The 23133-nt window shown below is 41.1% G+C and overlaps 1 protein-coding gene across 1 annotated transcript in view; it reads left to right on the forward strand.

The window, feature by feature from the left end:
• The first annotated feature begins 1055 nt into the window (after nt 1–1055).
• The window catches only part of FREM2 (FRAS1 related extracellular matrix 2), a 126595-nt gene continuing 104517 nt past the window's right edge, over nt 1056–23133 (forward strand). Inside the window, exons 1-2 of the mRNA XM_042868025.1 lie at nt 1056–6213; nt 11884–11973. Of these exons, the coding sequence (XP_042723959.1) occupies nt 1056–6213; nt 11884–11973 (5248 nt within the window). The remainder of the gene's footprint in view (nt 6214–11883; nt 11974–23133) is intronic.

The following is a 23133-nucleotide window of genomic DNA, read 5'->3' on the forward strand; positions in this document are numbered from 1 at the left end:
AGGTAGCTGCAATAGATCCCAACCACTGGGTGCCCTTTATTGGTCCTAATCTTAACACATAGTCTCTCAGCCTGTTTCTGAGGTTCTCAGAGGGAACTCCTTGCATTCTTTTTAACATAGAAAGCAACTCCCCCATTCCTTGCCTATCCCTTCCAAAAACCTTACAGCCCCCAGTGATAATATTCCAGTTACACAAGTCATCCCACCATGTTTATGTGACAGCAGTAAGATCAAATGCACTGGTTTCCAACTCCTGCTTATTTCCCATGCTGCGTGCATTGGCACAGAGGCAATGCAGCTGGGCTTTCGGATGCATTACCCCCATAGAGGAGTCCTCCCACAAACCTCCTGAACAAACCTGAGGCACTCCGTTGCTTGGACTGTTCTGAATTTGCCTTTCCTCTGTTGGAAAACTTCTATTAAAATACTATGGGTCACATTTCGTTACCAAAGAAGTTAAGCTGCAGTGGGAGAAAATGAATTAAGAAGTCAGCGTTAGGAATTCTGAAACGCAAACACTCCCTCAAGACCAAGCTCTTATTGATGTGCTTTTAACTGCAGACACCAGAGGTCAGAAACGCTGCGCAGCTTTCATTCAACCACAGCCGTGACTGGTCACTGCGACCAGTGAAATCGGATACGAACTGATATGTTTTGCCCGGAGTTATTTATCCGCTTTCTTTCTGGCGCACCGGACGGGCAGCCCCACAGCGAGACAGCCGGGCATCTCTTTCTGCTCCGCAGGGCGGCCGTTAGCACACGCGCTCCCCGACCGCCCCGCTCCCGCACTGCCCCTTCCCTCAGCAGCAACCTGCTTAGCGGGGGGCGGGCGGAGGGAGGGACCGAACCCGCCGTGGCCCGTGAGATGGACAACTGTCTCTGTCCAATCGCAACAGAGGGTCTCTCCCCCCACGGGTGTCTATTGGCCGCGCGGAGGCAGGAGGCGGGTCTTCGGCAGCTGGCGGAGCTCCCTCCGGAGCGCGGCGGGCTGTCCGCAGAGCGCAGCGTGTGCGCGGGGTGAGCGCGTACGCCGCCGTCCTTCTCCAGCAGGGACCATGCAGGCTCTTCTCTCCGTGCCGCGGCGGCTGCCGGCCGGCTTGCTGCTGTTGGCCGGCTGCGTGTGCGTGGGGCTGCCGGAGCCGCTGTCGCCGGGCAGAGCCGCCGTCTCCTCTCCGTGGGCACCGGAGGCGGCGGCTCCCGTCGTGGTGGCCAACCGCGGGCTGCGGGTGCCCTTGGGCCGCTCTGCCTGGCTGGACCCTACGCGGGACTTGGTGCTGCAGGTGCAGCCGGGCGACCGGTGCCATCTCACCGTGCTGGACGAGGACCCGCTGTGGCAGCGGCCGGGCCGCCTGAGCCCCAGGCGCTTCCCCTGCGACTTCGGTCCCCGCGAGGTGCGCTACTCGCACCTGGGCGGCCGCAGCCCCGCGAGGGACCGCGTCCGCCTGCAGCTGCGCTACGACTCGCCCAGCCGCGCCCTGGTGCTGCCGCTGGTGCTGGAGGTAGAGGTGCTCTTCACTCAGCTGGAGATCGTCACCCGAAACCTGCCCCTCGTCGTGGAGCGCCTGCGGGGCACCAGCAGCCCGCTGGATGCCCGCAGCCTGGAGTTCGCCTTCGAGCCGGGTCGGCAGCGCTGCCGGGTGGGCCTGCTGCCTTCGCTGACCGGGCTGCCCCGCTACGGAGAGATCCTCAACTACCCCACGGCCGTGGCGATGCCGGCGGGAGGGACCGTGGAGACGGCAGGAGGCGGCCCGTTGCCCGCCTCCATGTGGGACTGCGAGGAGTTCCTGCGCCTCGGGCTGCGCTACCGGCACACGGCTGCCGGCAGCTCCCCCAACCGCGACCTGGTGCCGCTGGTGGCCGAGTTGTGGGAGGCAGCGGGTGGCGGGGTGCCGCTCAAGCGCGAGTACTTCCAGGTGCTGGTGCGGATTCGAGGCGGGATGGAGAACGTGGCACCCAAACCCAGCTTCATGGCCATGCTGATGATGGAGGTGGATCAGTTTGTCCTCACCGCCCTCACGCCTGACATGCTGGCAGCTGAGGATGCTGAGTCACCCCCAGAACTGCTGCTGTTCAACATCACCTCGCCCTTCGGCCCGGGCCAGGGGCACATGGTCAGCACAGACGACCGGAGTTTGCCCATCTCCTCCTTCAGCCAGCGTGATGTGAGGGAGCTGCGCATTGCCTACCAGCCCCCTGTGGAGGACTCGGATCGGGAACGTCTCTTTGAGCTGGAGCTGGAGGTGCTGGATCCCGAGGGCGCTGCATCAGAGCCCTTCGCCTTTGTGATTGTGGTGAAGCCAATGAATACCCTGGCACCTGTGGTGACCCGCAACACTGGCCTTGTGCTGTATGAGGGGCAGTCACGGCCTCTCTCAGGCCCTGGTCCCAGCCCCAACCTGGTGATCAGTGATGAGGATGATCTTGAGCAGGTGCAGGTGAGTGTTGTGGCAGGACTGAGACATGGCCACCTCACTCTGCTGGAGGACACCCCAGCATCTGCTGCTCCTCGTAAACACTTCACGGTGGCTGAGCTGGCAGCAGGCCGGGTAATTTACCAGCATGATGGCAGTGAGTCTCCACTCAGTGACAACTTGGTGCTGCGACTGGAGGATGGTGGCTCCCGACACCATGTTGAGTTCCTTTTCCCAATTACCCTGGTGCCCACTGATGACCAGCCACCCCTACTCAATGCTAATACAGGGCTTGCTATAGCTGAGGGTGAAACAGTGCCCATCACCACTCGTGCTCTTAGTGCTACTGACATTGACTCACAGGATGCCATCCTGCTTTTCACGGTGGAGTCTGGCCCCAGAGCTGGCCAACTCCTCCTCCGGCAGGCACAGCCACCTCCTGGCTGGGAAGAGGAGGAAGAAGATGAGGGCTTTTCCTGGAGGAAGGTGCCAGGTGTAGTGGGGAGCTCACTAATCTATGAGAAGCCAGTGAGAGAGTGGCTGCAGCAAGACATTGTGGAAGGGCGTCTCTTCTACCACCACTTTGGGCCACACAGCCCTGGCCCTGGGGTTGTGTTGGACCAATTTGTCTTTAGGGTCCAAGATGACAATGACCCGCCCAACCGCTCTGGACCGCAGACCTTTGTGATCCGGGTGCATCCTGTAGACAGATTAGCCCCTGAGCTGCACAGCAGCAGCAGCCTGCACTTAATAGTTGCAGAACAGCAGGTGACTCCCCTGCGGAGGAAGCACTTGTGTTACACAGACCAGGATTCAGGGGACCGTGAGCTCCGCTACACGGTAACCCAGCCCCCCACTGACACTGACTCTAACCACCCTCCAGATGAGCATGGAGCCCGCCTTGGGTCCCTTGTGCTGACTGAAGATCACTCTGTGGAGGTTACCCACTTTACACAAGCCCAGATCAATCATCATAAGATCTCCTACCGCCCCCCCCAGGAAGAGCTGGGAGTGGCTCCTCATTTAATTCAGTTTCACTACCAAGTGGAAGATGCAGCTGGCAATGCAGCCGAGGGGACTTTCACCATCTACCTGCAACCTGTGGATAACCAGCCTCCTGAAATCACTAATACTGGCTTTGCTTTGCCTGAGGGAGGCAGCCATGTCCTTAGCCCAACTGAGCTGGATGCCAGTGACACAGACACAGAGCTTGCTCATCTCCGATTTATCCTGACCCAGGCTCCTCGTTATGGCCAGCTGCAGCTTTCTGGGTACAGTTTGATCCTGGGAGGTGCCTTTGGCTTGGAGGATATCAGACAAGGAAGGGTGGTGTATGTACATAGTGGAGCTGAGACCAACAGTGATACTTGCAGCCTTGATGTGAGTGATGGGGTTCATGTTGTGCCCATCACATTAAAAGTGAATGTGCACCCAGTTGATGATGAGGTTCCTACCTTACGGTTGGCCCCAGGCACTGTTGGTTCTTACCTGGATGTATTGGAGAACGGTGCTGTTGAAATCACTGCTAATGTAATTCAGGGTACAGATGAGGATACAGATGACTTGATGTTGACTTTCATTGTAGAGGATCCTCCTCAGTATGGGAACATCCTGGTCCAAGGGGTGCCTGCAGAGAGATTTTCCCAGAGAGACGTGTTGGATGGTGCTGTGGTGTATGCTCACACTAGTGGTGAAATAGGCCTTCTGCCCAAAGAAGATACCTTCAACCTTACCTTGTCTGACCTGGCTGAGGAGTGGAACATCAGGGGCAATGTTGTTCAAGGAGTGTCAGTATTGGTGACTATTCTCCCTGTAGACAATAAGGCCCCAGAGATTTTTGTGGGGGAGCAGTTCAGAGTAATGGAAGGTGACAAACGTGTTATTACTCCTGCTCATCTAAGGGCTGAAGATGTGGATACTCCTAGTGATGATATCCTGTGCACCATTGTTGCCCAATCCACATCTGGGTATGTAGAGAACATCTCTCCAGCCCCAGGATCTGAAAAATCCAGAGCAGGTATAGCTATTAGTGCTTTTACTTTGAAAGACCTCCGTCAAGGGCATATTTTTTATGTCCAGAGTATACATAAAGGTGTAGAACCTGTTGAAGACAGATTTGCTTTCCGATGTTCTGATGGCATTAACTTTTCCCAAAGGCATGTTTTCCCTATTGTCATTAAGCCAATGAATGATGAAGAACCTGAAATCTTTATACGAGAGTTTGTTGTGATGGAAGGCATGAGCCTGGTCATTGATACCCCTATCCTCAATGCAGTTGATGGGGATGTCCCTGCCGATGAGTTAACATTTACAATCACCAGGCTTCCCAGGCATGGCCACATTGTGAACCAGCTGGTCAATGGAACTGTCCTAGCAGAGAGCTTCACCTTGGATCAGATAACGGAGAGCTCCAACATACTCTATGAACATGATGACTCTGAGACAAGAGAGGACAATTTCGAGGTGAAACTCTCAGATGGTAAACACACCACAGTGAAAACAATATTTATTATGGTTATTCCTGTAGATGATGAGACACCCAGAATGGCCATCAATGATGGATTGGAGATTGAAATAGGGGAAACTAGGACTATTCATAACAGAATATTGAAAGCTACTGACCTAGATTCTGAAGACAAAACCTTGACATATATTATAAGATATGGACCAGGACAAGGTCTTTTACAGAGATTAAAACCTTCAGGTGGAGTTGAGAATATCACTCTGGGGATGAACTTCACTCAAGATGAAGTGGATAGAAATTTAATTCGATATATGCACTTTGGCCGAGAAGGTGTTCGTGATCTTATCAAATTTGACGTGACTGATGGAATAAATCCTCTCATTGACCGCTACTTTTATGTCACAGTAGGTAGCATTGATATAGTCTTCCCAGATGTAATCAGCAAAGGAGTTTCTTTGAAGGAAGGAGGGAAGGTAACCCTTACAACTGATCTGCTTAGCACCAGTGACTTGAATAGTCCAGATGAGAACCTAGTTTTCACTATTACCAGAGCACCCGTTCGTGGTCATCTTGAATGCACAGATCAACCTGGGGTGCCCATCTCCACTTTTACTCAGCTCCTATTAGCAGGCAATAAAATCTATTACATTCATACTTCAGAAGATGAGGTGAAAATGGACAGCTTTGAGTTTGAGGTGACTGACGGTTATAACCCCGTGTTTCGTACTTTCAGAATTTCGATCAGTGATGTGGACAATAAGAAACCTATTGTCACAATCCATAACCTGGTGGTGACTGAAAATGAATACAAACTAATAACCCCGTTTGAACTGACTGTAGAAGACAGAGATACACCTGATCCATTGCTAAAATTTGTCATCACTCAAATACCAATTCACGGTCAAATCATGTTCAATAACTCCAAACCAGTCACCACCTTCACTAAACAAGATCTCAATGAGAATCTGATCAGCTACAAACACGATGGCACAGAATCAGTTGAGGACAGCTTCTCTTTCACTGTTACAGATGGCACTCACGCTGATTTCTATGTCTTCCCTAATACTGTGTTTGAAACAAGGAGACCTCAGACTATGAAGATTCGGATAATGGCTGTGGACAACAGCGTACCTCAAATTGTAACCAACAAAGGTGCTCAGACTCTGCGTTTTCTGGCCACGGGTCACATAGGGTTTCTGATTACCAATAAGGTGCTCAAAGTGGAAGACAGGGACAGTTTACATATTGCTCTGAAGATCAGAATCACAGAGGGTCCTCGCCATGGATTCCTGATTCATCTGGGGAAGGGCAACCATAGCATCAGCCAGTTCACCCAAGGTATTACAGTACTCTCCATGCTCTTTAGTTCACTGGTAACATTCTTTTTTCATGTTAAACTGTGTAATAATTGATGAGATAATCTTTTTGACAGCAATTTATTTGTAGTGGCTTTATTCTTTTTTTAGTCCTACTAATTGTGTCTGTGATAGCTTTAAAAAGGAAAGGGTGTTTACTGGATAAACATTGAATAAAGGAGCATCTTTGCTTTAGAGAGCTTACAGTCCAAATAGCTTGGAATGAGTCTAATTAGATTGAGTTGACTTATTCATTTGGATAACAGAATTGGTTGCACATGGCTCCAGATCTGTAGAGGCCAAGTGCCTTCTTTGAGAATTTTATTTAGAAAGTGCTAAAGGAGTGGCTAAGCTATTATTAACTAATGGTCATGCTATGGCGAGGGTGTCAGTTGCAATACAGTTTGAGTGTACTTAACTGTAAAAAAACAAAACAAACAAAAAAAAAAAAAAAAAAAACAAAAAAAAACAAACCAAAGAAAAACATTTCCCACACATGGGGAAATAATGAGCGCATTTGTTGTCTTAATTACACAAACCTTAGCCACAAAGTGTTTGTGGTAAGTTAAAAGGTAACATAAATGTTTTAAAATTATGTCAGTGGTACGTACTTTTTACACAGACCTAAAATGCCAGGTGGTATAAATAGGATGCAAACTGCATATGCCAAATGCCTTACTACACGGCTATGAAGTAACTTTCTTCAATTGAAAGGCAGCACCAACTATTCTCTGGAGAATTTTCCATGTCACTATGTGATGAATTAATGAAATGAGGTTTCTTGGAGCCTCCTGCTGCTGTTGTGTGTTTAGACTGTATGACTACTCGCAGACTCAGAGCTAAAGGGGCCCAGACTGGCTGAGCTGTGTAGGTAGTAAGGCCAGAGATGAGTCCTTGTAGCTGACAGTATTTGATTTCACATAGCTCATACTGATGAGTATCCCTGGTTACAGGCTTGGCTATAAGTGATACTCTTGTCAGATGCACCAAATATACTGCAAACAGGCCTGATGAACTTTTGAATGGCTGGTGTGCCTTAAGTTTTACAGTATTAGTGCAGAGTAGAAGGTAAGGAGGGGCTAAATATGTTAAGCTTTGGGAACAGCTTCAGCTCATGCAAGGAAGGCTGTGGTAATGCAGTATAAGCAGTATTAAATATGTCATTGTCAGAGTAGGTGAGAAACAGAAGATGGTAAGAGTGAGGAGATAACAGATCGTCACTTTTTTTTTTAATGGGCTTTCTCTTACAATGGAGAATAGAATTGCTGGGCGAGTGCTCGCTAAAAACAGTCTGCTGCATAACAATGTTACCTCATTTCATGGGGACAGAAAGGGAGTGGGAACCAGAATGCTGAGCTGAAGGAGAAGCCTACAGCCTCAGGGAAAATTGATTTTAGAGTTTATGAGGACCTCCAGACCATGTTAAAACTTCACAAGCTCTCTGACCATGCTGGCACAAGCACTCTTTATTTCTACTGATTTGAAGTCTTTTTGAGAAGTAAATACAATTTTCTTCTTTGAGCTCATTAATCAAGTAATGCCTGAGCATCTGCATACCATTTCTGTGTTATCTCTCTTCTCTACTTTCTAAATGCTTTCTATGATGGTTTATATCTTGTGAAGCGAACACATTAAAATGTCTTATGAATGCAGGGCTGGTCACTTGAGGGAGAATAGGTCTGGAAAGGCTGCATGAGAGTGGGAGGGAGAAAGCAAACTCACACAGGGGTAATACATCTATTGGTGGCAAGGAGAGAGGAGTTAATGGAAGTCACAAAATAACCTGGGAATGTAAGTCATGGGTAACAGAGGCTGTCTTTTGCTTTCCTTTTTCTTCACATGCCCTCATGCCTGTAGCTGTTTTGGGTATGGGAGGGGTCATAAATGACAGGGAAACATAAATTCTTGGCTGGACCTAGAAGGCTGTAGTTTTCAGAAGTAATGTGAGGTGCTGAGATCTTATGTAGACCAAGCTGCATGCTCAAAACTGTTCACTGTTGTCCCTTATTTTTAGCCCACTGTAACTGAGGCGCAAGGCACACAAGGCAGCGAACTTATGCATATTTCATACTTCTGTTATCCTGAGACTCTATTATCTAATTATCAGAGCAGGAGTAAATAAGATCCTCTTTTATGACATTCTTAATGACACTGCCATAAAAGCAGATTCTGTCAACAAGCACTCATACTGGCATTGGCTTTAGGATGCTACTGACCATTAAATCTGATATTACTTTGTGTTTAGATCTTTCTCCTTTTTAGGGGTCTCATTTCTGCCATGGGGAGTGACCTTTTACAAACTGCTAAATAAGTCCCAATTCATTAACATGTGGATCCTGATAGAGCTTGCAGAACATCTTTATGATCTTCCAATACATGTTGGAAGGGATCTCTAGAGGTCATTTGGTCCAACCCTTATTAAAAACTGGATCAAATCTGAAATCAGATTGAGGTCTTCAGGGTCCTATGCAGTTCAGTTTTGAGAGATGTTCAGTGGTTTGTGAAGTCCATCCTAATGTTCTACCATCTCATAATCCCATTCCTTGGATTTCATGGAATCATAGGCTCAGAGAATGATTTGGATTGGAAGGGACCTTAAAAATCATCTATTTCCAAACCCCCTGCTGTGGGTAGGGACGCCTCCCGTAAGCCCAAGATGCTCAAAGCCCTGGACAGCCTGGCCTTGAGCGCTTCCAGGGATGAGGTGTATCTTTGTGTGAATACATAAACTGTCCAGTTTGAATGTGATAACGCTGATGAAACAGGATTTTTTTGTGCAAGCAGCTTGAGCAGTCCAGTTTTTAAGATTGTCTGTAATCAGAACAGGGACCAGAGGGATTCTCTGGTAAATGGCTTTCTGCTTTCTGCTTGAGATTGCATTGCAGTGATGGCCCACAGTACTTTTTAAAGAGCTAGAAAGGAAATTAGCCTCGCATGCAGATTGAGCTAAAAGCCCCCATTCAAAATGCATTTGTGCAGAATTTAGTAGGTTCAGGAAACTTGTTCCCTGTGTATTTTGTTCAGGAATAAGCAATGTGGAGCTTTGTAATACCTCAAATACTTCTGCTACCACTGCAGTAAATAGGCTTTCAGCTCACAAACGTTGTAGAGTTCAATGGGATTGCTAAAAACAGATGTTAGAGTACTGAAGAACTAACTTCTGGATAAAAGGCCTCCAACTTCTGCAAACAGTTGATGCTTTTTATTCCTTTTTATTTTATTATTAAAACAGTCTGATTGAGAGAGTCAATTGACAGTAATAAATTAAAATACTCTTAAAAAAAATTAAGCAGTTCCAAAATTTATTCAATTATTATCTATTGCTTCAAGTTATATCTGAAAGCAGTGGTTTCAATTCATTATTACTTCCTTATTGCTTTATATTTACAATTTGATGATGAAGAGCAAATTTACAGAAGAATACTTTTTACATGATAATTTCTAGTTTCTAGTGCTGCTCTAGGATAAAATGTATACAAAGAATAACCTGTGTGCATAATTGCATAGAATTCATCTCTGCAAGTTAGGGCTGGAATCTGTTCATAGCAGATATTCATTAAGATTAGATAATATATTTAAAAGTGGGGAAAAATCTGTTAACAAACTGCCAAGTCTTTCACATTTAAAGAAGTTTAGAGGTATATAACAAGTTGTTAGTTGTTGAATAATGTTTTAAATGCACACCATATGATGGAATCTTCAGTGCTGTTTTGAGAGTCCCAGTCCCACGTGGGTAGGCTTTTAAGGGTCAGGATACATGAACTGTATTGTGAAGTACGTTTGTTTCTTAAAATAGTAGACATTAATATGAATTTTAAATAGGAAGTTCATGTCCTGAGCTAGTGTAGATAACTTCATTTTTTTTTTCCCTAAGAGAAAGCTGCTGGATTTCTAGTGAAGGAAGAATTCCAATTTCATATGAATGTTTAGTAGGTACTGCAGTTGCATAATAATAAATAATGCTTGCAACTAGGTCAGCTTTAACATAGCTAACATAACCTGATCAACTGTGCAAAAAATGTGTAAAACTGCTCAACTGACTCTAAAGGTGTACTTAATGAAAAGAAAGCAGGCCGTTCCTTTGCAATTCTTTTCACAAAAATGAGATTTTTGGATGACAAGTGGCTTTTTTGATGAGGTAGTCCTGCAAACATTGGCTCAAGTGCTTATCTTTATGTATGTTGGAACCATTGATTTTGATAAGGTTACTCGCATGTGCGGAGCTAAGTACCTGTGTAGTGTTTGCAGGATGAAAGATTTATTTGCTGCACTGACATAAAAAGGTATTTGTTTGCATCCTCTTTACAGCCCTGTGAATTTTTGATCACTAACTTTCTTTCAAACATTTATAGAAGAGATTCTTTAGTGACATATACCTGCTGATAGACTTCTTAACTTGTTTGCCTTAGAAGATGTCTGGCTACTTTTGGAACTGAGGATGTTGAGGAGCTCTAATAAAGATGCTTTTGGCTTGTTTTTGACCAATTCACATGCCGTAGCATTGAAATAGAACTTGGGTGCTACTTGACGCTCATTTTAATGCCACTAATTTTGAGAACTTGCTCTTAAAATTGAATAAAATAGGAATTACTCTACACTGTTTGGTGTAGTATCAGACCGGGAATTTGACCAACAAAAGTCTTATCTTTCAAATAGAGTGACAAAAAATACTTTTATGTATTTCGTGTTTCTTGTTACTTCTCAAGGAAACCAGAGCACACTAAATTAATAAATATTTGGTTACTTCTTGTATACTTTTAAAACTGAAATTGATTATTAAAAATTCTGTGTTGATATTTTTTGTTGCTGAAGTCTTGTCAGCTTAAGTAATGTTGAGTTCTACCTGATCACTGTGTTTCAGCACTATTTGTGACAGGACATTTATAGAGGTTACATGCCATATCACTTGAAAATGGGCTGGTATGAAGGATGTTTAAGTTGGTTTCAGAGGCCATTTTTAGGGAACTAAAGAGATTAAGATCTCTGTACTGCAGAATGAGCAGAGATATCCTTCTCTAGAGTTAGGCCACATGTCAAAAAGTAATCCAGTTATAGAAGCAGAGGTGGGTTATGTGGACTGGAATTTAACATATAAAATACCCTGGGTTTTGTTCCTTTTTCAGTCACAAGTTTCCCATCGCCTCTGATGAGTTATTTAGAGTAGAATGCTTTTTATCTCCTTTCAAGTATCTGTATGGTGGATATCAGCATTTGAAGCAATTTCCTAATTATCGGGCATGACTGAAATAGAAATAAAACCTAGGGTACTTTCTTCCTTGAAGCAGGCTACAGTACTTCTCAGGATGGTGACAGAGTGTGTGTATCTGGACTTCTGCGAAAACATGCCACAAATAAACTTTCTGAATGTTGACCTTAAATAGTTAAATTTCCTTTTGATTCTTTTTCTAATACATCTTAAATGAAAGAGAGGACTAGGGATAAGGAAATATAGTGAAAGGAAATGAATCACATCTGTAAAGCTTCAATTCTGTTAAATGCTGAAGTTTCTTAGCTCTAGTGGAGAACCTTGGCTTCTTTCTGCTGAAACGAAGCTATTCAATACAAGTCAAGTTTTTTCTGTAAAAAACAAAACAAAACAATTTCCTGTCTGTAGCATTTAAAGTAAGGTGCATTTTTTCCTGATTCTTTCCAGCTGATATTGATGATATGAAGATATGCTATGTTTTACGAGCGGGTGACAATGCCACCAGTGACATTTTTCACTTCACAGTTGAAGACAGTGGTGAGTACTTGTAAAATCTGTGATTTTGTTGTTCTGGAAAGAGATGGAATGTAACTATATTTGGGGAGATTAAGAACATGGAATGTAATTGGGGGAAGTTCATGCTTTCCCTTGGGATATGATTTTTGTTTTTATTTTCCCATGTTGTGGACTGCCAATGGTGACTACAGAAAGAGGTTTGTAGAAATTATAATTGCATCTAATGAAAAAAGTCCACTTATTAAAGGGAGTGACGTTACCTAAGTCTACTCAGATATTTGGGCTTTCTGTAGTTTTTTCTTTGTATTCCCTGTCCATAATCTTCACACATAAATTGTCATAAACCTTTTATCTAGAGAGACCTTGCAGATTTTGATTCACTACTATGGTTGCCTACCTCTTTAAAGATTCCAGCTGTAAGACCATCTTTCGTCTATTCATAATGGGGGATTGTCTCTGATGTGCATGTTGCTTTGAGTTCAAGTTCAGCTTCTACGTCCTTACCGTAACAGAATCCTTGGTGGCTTTATGAAAGATCTTCATCAGGTGACAGATTCTAATGACTGATAATATCTCATAGGGTTGTGGAAGATGGAAAAGGAAAGAATGAAAACACTTTGAGAATAGTGGCACACGTTAATTTTAGGAAGCAAATGTATTGGGTTTTTTGTTTGTTTGTTTTAAAGCCAAATAAAATAATGCTTTGAGGAGTAAACTAAATGCATTCACCTGCTATTTTTTCCATCCAGTGTTGGTCCGGTAGATATTTCTATATGAAGAAATTTCTGTGCATAGTAACAGTTGGCTAGATTATGTTAATTTAATACCTTTTTTAACGATGTGATACACAGTTCTATGAATAATTAGCAAAGAATATTATTAGTTGATTTCATAATATACTTCTTAGAAAACACACTTCAGACCAGATTTAGCTCATGTACTCAGCATGTGCTTTCTTTACAAAGCAGAGCTAGTGATAACATCAGAGAACAGGCATTTGCCCAGTCTGTCACAGATTAAAGAGTTTATCACCATCTGCCATTGCTGGGAGTAGGTTTATTAAATCATGTTCTCCTGTTCATTGTGCTGGACAACAACAGAAAAAGACAGTACCTCCAGAGACTTTTGAAAATGTGATTTCAAATCTTTGCTGCCTCAGAGATTGAGTAGTGAGATAAGAGTTTGTAATGTCTGGCTCATTTTACTTAAATATTTTATTTTTACTGAATAGTTAGAAAACTTGAAAGCTAAATAATGATAATTTGACATAGTGTGATGTATTTGCTTTGTAGTAACCTCACTTTCTTGTGGCAAGTGTCACTATGTGGTGATACTGTTTGTTATTTTCAAGTTCTGTTAGTAGTTAAACACTCAGTCTTGAAATGTTTCAAGATTTCATGTGAAAGAAGTAAGTAAAACTGGGGAAAATTAGCTCTCTCAGTGGACTGTCTAACATCCATTCTAAATTTGAGTTGATCCTTGGGAATCCAACATTCTTTTCATGGTATTTTAACATTTTATCTTGGCAAATATGTGTTTAAAGCAAATTGCACTTAGTATATCCTAGCTCTAGACAACAATTTTTCTCTTATTGGACACATCTACCACTTGCAAGTTATAACAGATTGTCAATTGTAACAATTGTATTTTTTTCATGATATGAAGCATCATCATAGTAAGAAGGTATTTGCTGATTTTTTAAGAGTCTTTGGAATTTGTGACATTATCATTTTTGCAGGCTACTTAGCAAGATGGTAGGATGGTTCTTTCCTATTTGTTGACTCAGTGCAAGATGAGTTGTGTTGTATTTCAGAGTACTTTTGAATTTTTCCTTGACTGAAGATAGTAAAAATGTGTTTAAAAGTTGATGAAGTTGTGATCAAAACATTTTTGTGTAATTGAAATAACTCTTTTTTAGCAGTGATGTCTTCAGAATTTGTCACAGAGGTGAAAGATCCAATAATTTATCTAGCAGTATTTCAGCTATGTTCAGAAAGACACCAAAGGAGGTATGTTTGCAGCTCAGATAGATTGTGGCAAATTTTCAGTGGTACCAAGATTATTGTTACAGAGTGTTTGATTTTAAGCTAGATCAAAGAAACTATGAGTAAGATTTGAGTGAAAGATTGAGCACAGACTACCAACATCTGCAGTTTAAAAGCACGCTTCAGATTTCTATCTTCTGTATTGGGAATTTTGCAGTAGTAACAAGTTTGTGATGGCTACCATGCAGGACCTGACACTGTAAACAAAGTAAGTGAATCATTCCATAAATAATGTTCCATATTCCATAAGTAATCTTGTGTCCCAGCTATTTTATGTCTTCCAATCCCTTAGTGCCTTAGCAGCAGGAAGCTAGAATACCGATCCCGGCTTTCTTCAAATACTTCAAAGTATTAAATTAAGTTTAAAGAGTTATAAAGTTGATTTTCCTACAGTCCTCTAGCACCTCTGAAATATTGTTTTATGTGTCTGGGAATATTTATTCATGGTCTGTGAACTGCAAATAAGACTAGTCTTTCTGTAGCTCCACCATTTGATAGTTGATCCACCCCACTCAATGCACAGTAACAAAAGAGAACAAATGCGAAAACTTGTCAATTGCCTTTAAATCACAGTCTGACTGAGACTCTAGACTGTTACTTCAGGTAATTGCATGGAGGCGTGGCAAGTAGGAGTCATCAGATTTCTCCACTTTGAATTGTGTTGTGAATCTGGAATTTTGTTAATCTTTTTGCTATTGTGACAAGCAACAGCAGAATAGGTGAGTAGGAGAGGACAAAAGAACCAAGTCTTTGCTCTGCCAGATCTGAAGTGAGTGTCAAACTGAGGAACAAATCACTAGTTAGGATCTGAAAACATGAAATGGGGTGCTGGAGGGAACTTGTCTACCTATTGGCCAAGGGACAAAATTGCAATTCAGACAAATGGAGAATAGCTCAAAAATTATGACTGTCAAATGGCAACTATTCAAGTGTAACTGAAGACAGCAAAAACAGGCTCAAAATGAAGAGAAAGGAAGGCTATTAAAGAATAAAGCAGAGAAGGCCGTTTGGACTGTTGTTTACAAGCGAGAGCCTGTGTTATTCAAACTGAAGTCAGACCTTTTGTCAAAAAGTACTTGTTGAGGTTTGAAGCTCTGTGAGATTCTTATCATCAGCATCAATTACCTACATATGTATGGTTGTAGTGCCTTCTGGCCTTAAGTGACTTCTTTCATAAGGGTAATTAGAAAGTGAGATAAATTGAATGTAGTCCAGCATGTATCAGCACTGATATTTTTTAAGATAGAAGTTCCAATTCTTCATGTTTGGGGAATTATCCTCAAAATGATCTATAAGGTGGATGACCCCTTCCATTTCTGTTCTACTTAGGACAAGAAGACAGTGTAGTGTGTTGGCTGCTGCAGAGTTAGCTGTGCCACGTTTTGAAAGAATTGACTGTATCAATATATCACATCATATCAACAATTTACTTTCTGCTGTGTCAAATTTAGGTCTTAAAATGACCATATGGAGACCAGCTGATACTGAAGTGTTGAGTTCATTTTAGCAAAACTTTGAAAAAAGTTTGGATATTTCTATTTTTCACAAGAGTTGCAAAATAACCTTTGTTGAACTGCTTTACTGAGAAGTGATTTCCACAGTGCATTTATGAAGTGGAAAAAAGCTCTTAGCAAATGCAAGCATATGGCAATGGTGTATCCTGATGTTTAAATTACAAAATTCTTAATTCGGTGATTAATAAAGGAATCAATGCTACCAATCAATAGGAGAAATAGAATATTTTCTGGTGGGGAAGTAAGAAATGAAAATCTAGAATGATTGTCAAACTCTGATGTATTTGTTGAATCTGAAGTTGTGCACTATTTGTGTTATGTTTCAAAGAATGTGAAATTAGTTGAAGGGGTTTAAGGCAATTTTTAGCCAGATTCTGTTGATGCTGTGGAATAAAACAGTGTATCCTCAGGCTTGCACTAAACTCAAATCGTAGCTCAGACCCAACAACCCAGACTTTGACATTCCAGATATGATATTGCCAGAGGCAGATATATTCCCTTACCCAAGGGCAGCTAGCTAGCAGTGAGTATTGAGACTGGAGTAGCAGTACTAGAGCAGTATGAATGCTAGCTGCAAAGCAATGCTTCTCTGTAAAGGACTATTGCAGCATTGTAGTCCCCATTTTCTTCTTCCCCAAAAAAGAGAAAATCCTTCCTAAAAGGAAGGTGTTGGCATAGGCGTGATGTGTAAGGTATAGGTGTTGTAGACAACTCTGAGTTGTTCTAGTTCAGACCTTGTGAGGTCTATTCTTCAATGAATAATTGCTCATCTATTCTAAATAGTGATCCACACCAGAATATTTTTTAAATTCTAATATAGAATGTTATATATATAGAGAGAATATGTATATTTTATATATAATATATAGAATATTATTTTAATTCTATTTTTTAAATTCCCTACAATTCTGTGATTCTTTGAAATATATGACCTGCTCTTGCTTAGCTAGTGCTCTCATCACAGTAGCCTGACTTGTTGTTCCACTTCCTATCCTGTCTGTTTTCTGAAGGTTGAGGCACTGTGAAATAAGACCACAGCACCCAAGGGAAGAACTCTTGTTATGAGCCTCACTATTTTTTGTTGCGAGAAGCTGGTGCCATACTGACAGTATTTTGCATTACGGAGTCAGTTACATTAAAATTTCCTGCTTTGAGGAAAGAATTGAGAAGGCTCTGATTTGGGACCACAGCATTTAAAAACAACACAACGGTAACAAGGGGAAAACTTGTTTTCAATTCAGTCTTAATTTGAAGTGTAATCTGACCCCCCCCTTACCTGACTCCCTTTTCTCAATGATCAGTGGAGTCCTCCAAGCTGTTTCTTTAGGACTGTTAAGTGGCATCTTGCAGTACAGTGCCTCAAGGGTAGCCTAGTTTCAAAGGGGAGGTAATGAAAGAGCCTCTTGCCTGGTTTAGGAATGTGAGGATCACTTGGGAAGGAAAGAAACAGGATTATTTTTTTTTTTCAGTCTCTGTGGAGCAGCTTTTCTTTGAGCCAAAACATTGCAAAGCCAAGGCTCATTGAAATTGGTGGTTTACATCATTAACTAAATTTCATTTAAACTTTTCATTGTAGATCCCCAAATGCCTTAACACAGAACTGCATTTTCTCGTACTAACATTTGGTTAAACCTCTGTTTAAGCAAGAATCTTTCAAAAACAATTCCCTTAAGTTAGTCCTTAAATCACTGTCTGGGAAAACTACATAGGCTTTTGCCATGAAAAAACACTGTTAATTAAAGAAGTATTGCTCTACTGCTTAGAGAAAGCTTCCATTTTTTCTCTAAAAAAAAAAAAAGAAATTCATCTGTTGTCCTGTGCTTTACTAAGTAAAAAGGGCATATTTTAAAGAATTTCACCATTCTGGTATGTGTTATTCATGTGAGAGAAAACAATATGATGCTCCTGAGTATGATTATAGAAATTAAACAGTTGTCAGGTTTTTTTTCAAAGCCATGACACTAATATACTTTCCAGGATGATCTGTAATAACAGCGTGCAAACAGACATTTCATACTTAATATCTGACAGTTCTGAAAGAAGCAGACTGGTAAATTTCACTGGGAATTACTTGCTGCATCCTTGTTTGACCTCACATGTGACATTTGGTCACATTCATCTTGGCAGAAAATATCAACTACATTTATCTTTGGCTTAAAAATGGGAACGTATTATGTTGGTGGTATGTTAAATCATTTGCCAAGTACTGTATTGGGTTCTGATCTGTTGACAGATTTACTGCTGCTGCTGTTTTGATATACCTGAGGTTGGTGCCCAAACAGTTTTTCATGTCACACTTCTTACTGTAAATGTTAGCTGGAGGTTTAAATAACAGCTTGATGATACATTTTTAAAAAAGCAACAACAGCAAACAAACATAGAAGTCCTTACCTATCTGTAAATTAAAGATTAATTCACTGAGGTGATTATAAATGTGGCTGCAGAGCAAAAACAATATTTAAGTGGGCCCGTTAAAATATATAAAGGTATTTGTGTGTTTTGTGTAGAGATAATTACATTGGAAATGTAGAAGTACAGCTAAAAAAATTTTTTTTTTTTTTTTTTTTTTTGCGAGGGAGGGATAGTTTTAGATTTTTGTCTGTTTTTAATTATTTGGATTCAAATGCATGGTGGTTTTTGCCAAAAGCAAAATTTTCCTCTGCTCCCCATTCTGCATTCAGTTTTAACAAAAGCTGAACAAAGTGAACAAAGTCAAAATGCTGAGCTGAGGTGCTGCTCTGCATTAAGAAAAGAGAGGCATTTATGATGTGAATTGCATTTGTACAGAAGTTAGGGCACTTTGTGCAAATGTGTGGAAGGCTCAGATGCATTTACTTAATTTCAGGAGTTTTGAACCCACCCTCCCATAGTGAGACCTAACACCATGCCCCTTACTTGTGTTCTGATCTCCTTCTCCCTCGTGTGTATGAATTCTTAAATAGTTTTTGGTATGTATCTTGGACTCAGATATTCCTGTTTCCTTCTGAGTACTGCTTAGAGAAAGCTTCAAGTGTAGGGCCAGTGTGTTCTGTCTCATTTTTGTGTATCTCTCTCCTCTTTTTGCCCTGTGTATCTTATTTATTTATTTTTTTTCTATAACTGCTGTTCTCCACAGAATAAATTCCTAGATTGTGCTGATTAGGAGCAGTGCATTCTGAAATAACATGTAGGTTGCTGTTGGTTTAGATTGGAGTTTTGAGCAGGCAGTATTTTTGGTTCCAGTTCTCTTTGAATCATGCCTAAAAGTCTTGTCTTCCATGTAGAATGAATATCCCAGCTCCTGGATTGTTTGGGTAGCAGGGAAATCTCTCCATACCATCAGCTGTCAATAGACATTTTTAATAATTTTCAGCTGAGATCTCTTTCCGAATAATCGTACTTTTAATGAACAAGATATTGGTGAGAAAATTGATGAGCTTTGCTCTTGGAACTGAATCCTGCTTCCTGAATAATGCCATTGATTTCATTTGGCGTGCTCAGGTGAGAGGCAGGGGAGGTGATGCTTGAGATTAGCATTATAAGTACTTAGCAGGCTTTTTACCCAAGAACAATCCGTAATTTAGCTTTTATATTATTATGATATATAACAAGGCTCTGCTAGCTACAAAAGCAGCACAGCAATGAGCAGTAAAATCAAGTCAAAATGTGAGAATTAAATGGATTAAGCAGACATTAGGCTTCAGTGAAAGAAATGAGAACTCTCACAAATAACAGTGATTGCTAGTGACATGAGAACCTGCTGAAAGACACTAATTCCTAAAGTTAGCTATAATGAGCCTGTGAAATAATACTGGTTGTTGGCTGCAAATATTTTTGATTGGGATGGATTGAAGAGGTCTAGGGAATCATTTTTATTTTATTTTTCTTTATTTTTTTGTTTTTATTTAAAAGTTAATAATACATACAAATTCATAAGAAGATCTTCTTTGTTAAAAATTTAGTACATTTTGTTGGGATCCTAAATAAAAAGTAACTGCATTTTTCATTAAGTTTTGACATTAGCCAATCATGGAGTAGACAGATGAGAGTGAAGGTGTGCTGTGATGTGGTTGTGGTGACAGTACCATCATGACAAGCAGTTGGGAGTGGCTTGTCAGAGAGGTTATAGAAGATGTAGTGTCATGGCACTGGACCTAGTACAGACTCCTAGGGATAACACTAACTACAGGCTTCCAACTAGGCTCAGTGTTACTGATCAAAACACTCTGAGCCCTGCCATTCAGCCAGTTCTTATTTCTACCTCACTGTCTACTCTTCTAACCCACATTTTCTGGCTTGCCTGTGTTCTGGGAGACAGTGTTGAAAACCTTGCTGAAATCCAGGTAGACGGTATCTGCTACTTTCCCTTCATCTACCCAGCCAGTCATTTCCCAAATGATTTCTAACCCAAGCCTCTTCCACCAAGAGAAAATCTTCCTTTTTCTGGACTTCCTCCCTGATATCCAGGATCCAGGGTTCTGAGGACTAGTCTCAGAAGTGAAGAACCTTCCCATCCCTGACAACCCCTGGGTGCCACAAGGCTGAGCATACTGGATACATAGAAGACACTGCTCAACATGTAGTGGGAATTTCTCCTGAACATTTTCTCTACATGTAGACTATGTTTTAGGGAGCCTGACCCCATGCAACTGAAGATGATGTCATATGGTGGCTTGTGATAGTGAGAATTGTTAGTATCCAAGTAGTCACCACCAAAAATCTTTAAGAGAGTCCATTACTGTGGGAGATCCAACTTGTGCACAGATGCCAATAAATTGCTTGATTCAACAAACACTCTGTCTGTGAGCATCTGTCAGAACTTTGTGGAAGAACATGGGCATAGTGTGGTGACACACAGACTGACAGAGGTCTCTGGAAGTCTGATCCTAAAATAGTAGTAAAGAGAGCTGAACTCTTCAACTGATGCTAATCTAAATTTTTCAATACTTTAAAATGCCAGCATTTGTAGTCTGCTTATTGGGTTTTTGTTGTTGTTGTTGTTGTTTTCTAGTGATCACAGCCAACACAGGTACATTAGGGGAAAGTCCCGTTTAACAAACCTAATTTCCTGTTATGATGATGTTACCCATCTGGATGAGTAAGGGAAGGACAGTAGATGTAATTTTTTTTTAGATTTCATCAGTTTTCAAGAATGAAATGACGGAATGGTTGCTGGCTGCTCTTGATGAGCCTTGCTCATGGGAACTGAGCTTGTTTGATTTTACAGCCTTTTTCACTGGGAGATTCTAAAGAACCTTCAGGATGAGTTAAATTGTGTCACTTCACTTCCTAGTTAACATTGTAGAGTCAGCAGAGTTTCCTTAAAGATTAATTCCATCAGTAGATGAAATATGCCTGAGAAGTTTCTTAATTTCTTTAAAAGTTTAATTGCTATTTATATGAGGGGGATAAACGCTTCTGAAAGAAAATGCAGGTGTAGGTTTCAAGCAGTTTTTCACCCAGAAAAATTAGGGAGTCTTAACCTAAGGAGACACACTAGGAATTAGAGCAAACTAACAATTGAGAAAATCTAATGGAGACATACATTGTTAAAGTTCAAAATGCAATATGTGCATCTTAACTCAAGGCATTCCTGCTATTATAAGAAACACTCTTTAGCAATATGACTATGGTGGATTTTATAGCCTGCTCAGGATGTTTAATCAACAGCTTATTTGTGTTACATTATGCGTACATACATTTGTGTTACATTTGTGTAATTAAAATACATCTGCCAAACCTCCGCCATGCTTGCAGGCATTGGAAATCTGCTGAAACTGAAACTTCCATTCATTTCATAATCACTGAATGCTGAGGGATTAAAAGCCTTCTTCAACAAGAGGGATCCAATCTGTATATGTAGCTTTTCCGGTACTGTACAGGTGGGATGAAGAACAATGAGCTCAGATGTGCTCATTTAGTATTACCTCAATGGCACAGAGTAGCTAGTTTAAGGCAGTGAACTTTCTTCAAAGTTTTTCTGTGGAAGTTAGAAGAATCCTCTTACTGTTCAGAAATACAGTAGGGTCAGAGATATCTCTTCTGACCTTGCAAATAGAACACATAAAAGACTGTGCAGGTTATGAGTCTGCTAGGAATCAGAGCAGAGAATTTGTGTGTTCTTTTTGCCTTGCTGAATCTCAAAATATATGAAACGCTCTTACCTCACAAACCTGTTTATGTACATTCTGAAAAAAAGGAAGACATTCATTGTATTTCATAAACTCAAACTGTTTGAATGTTGTTCACATTTACCCTGCAATTATATTACCTGTTCTTTCTAATTGCCATTGACAAATTTAAGAAGAGGAGGTTAAACTCCAGGAATAATAAAAACAGAGGGAAAATCTTGCTAGAGTAAATTAATGAGTTAATTTCACTTGTGTTGGTTTTTGTTTGGGTTTGGCCTAGATAAGATTTTCTTATGTTAGTATATTGTGGCTTTTTTTTTTTTCCTTTAGTTAATCTTTCTTTTACAGATTTAACTAATTAGTTTTTGGCTTTAAGAGTAGAAAGAATTTCGTTTAGCAGTAGGCCCTTAAGAAGATCTTTGAGAACACAGAAATTTTTTTTCCCCGCTTTCTGAAGAAGGAGTTCAGCTTGTTTAAGTTCAAATCATTAGTAAAACATTAATGCATTCAACTTGATACAGCATTTCCCTGAATGTTTGCCAGGATTCCAATCTCAGTAACTTTTACTTGAAGTACTGGCATCGCACTTCTGTCACTGCTATATAATGTGCATTTTCCTCAAGACTGTAGGAATGCTGTTACCACACACCTTGCTGCCTCTTTAAAGCTTTGTTGTTAGGGTGGAACATAATAATTAGAGAGGGCATTGTTAAGGATAACTTTGAAGAAACATTTGAAACCTGATTCAAAACCTAGTGCCTCCAGTGAGGCTCCTTGTGCCTAGAGGTTTGTGGTTTGATCCTGCATTAGTAAAGTCACTAAAACTTTTTTTTTCCTCTTACTACTGTGATCTTTAATAGCAGGTTATAGAAAATGAGATTCTCATAACTAACAGCAGGCTACTACTCACTGCTCCTAAAACTATTTTGTGCCTAAAAAATTTGTATTTCAGAGACAGACCATAATCTACTGGATTTCTTATTCCAATATCCCATCCTCAGGCAGAGCTTTTGAGCTTGAGAACCTTAGGCTCAGTAATTAACTAAGAAAAAATAAATCACTGGCATACTCTATGTATTAAGAATTATATGGGCTCTGCTGAATTCCTTCACTATCTACACTGTGTAATCTCAGTACTGGCATTTAGGCTGACTCTTTGCAGAAGAGGACATATGCCTCCAGAGAATAGAGAATTTTGTAGATGGAAGTATAAGATTCCAATGAAGAGAAAACTAATCATTAGCTACTCTTCTTCTGATAGATGCTTTGTAAACTGAAGAGTGAAATGGTCTCAGACTTCTTCAGGAATAGATAATACAATATTTTACACTTAATATCAAATGACAGAGCTTTTCCAGTGAGCACATTGAGTGTATTGTGTTCTGGATTCGTGCTCAGATTGTGTAGATCTGTAAAGTGCTGAATTTATAGCCATAATAATTTAGGTTCCCTCCACACCCAGTGACAACATGGAACATCTTATTAGAAGCATAGAATCCTTTGATTTGGAAG

The sequence above is a fragment of the Lagopus leucura genome, unplaced genomic scaffold (genome assembly GCF_019238085.1).
Source record: "Lagopus leucura isolate 7727_CA_CO unplaced genomic scaffold, USGS_WTPT01 Super-Scaffold_100001, whole genome shotgun sequence".
Classification (NCBI taxonomy): Eukaryota; Metazoa; Chordata; class Aves; order Galliformes; family Phasianidae; genus Lagopus; species Lagopus leucura.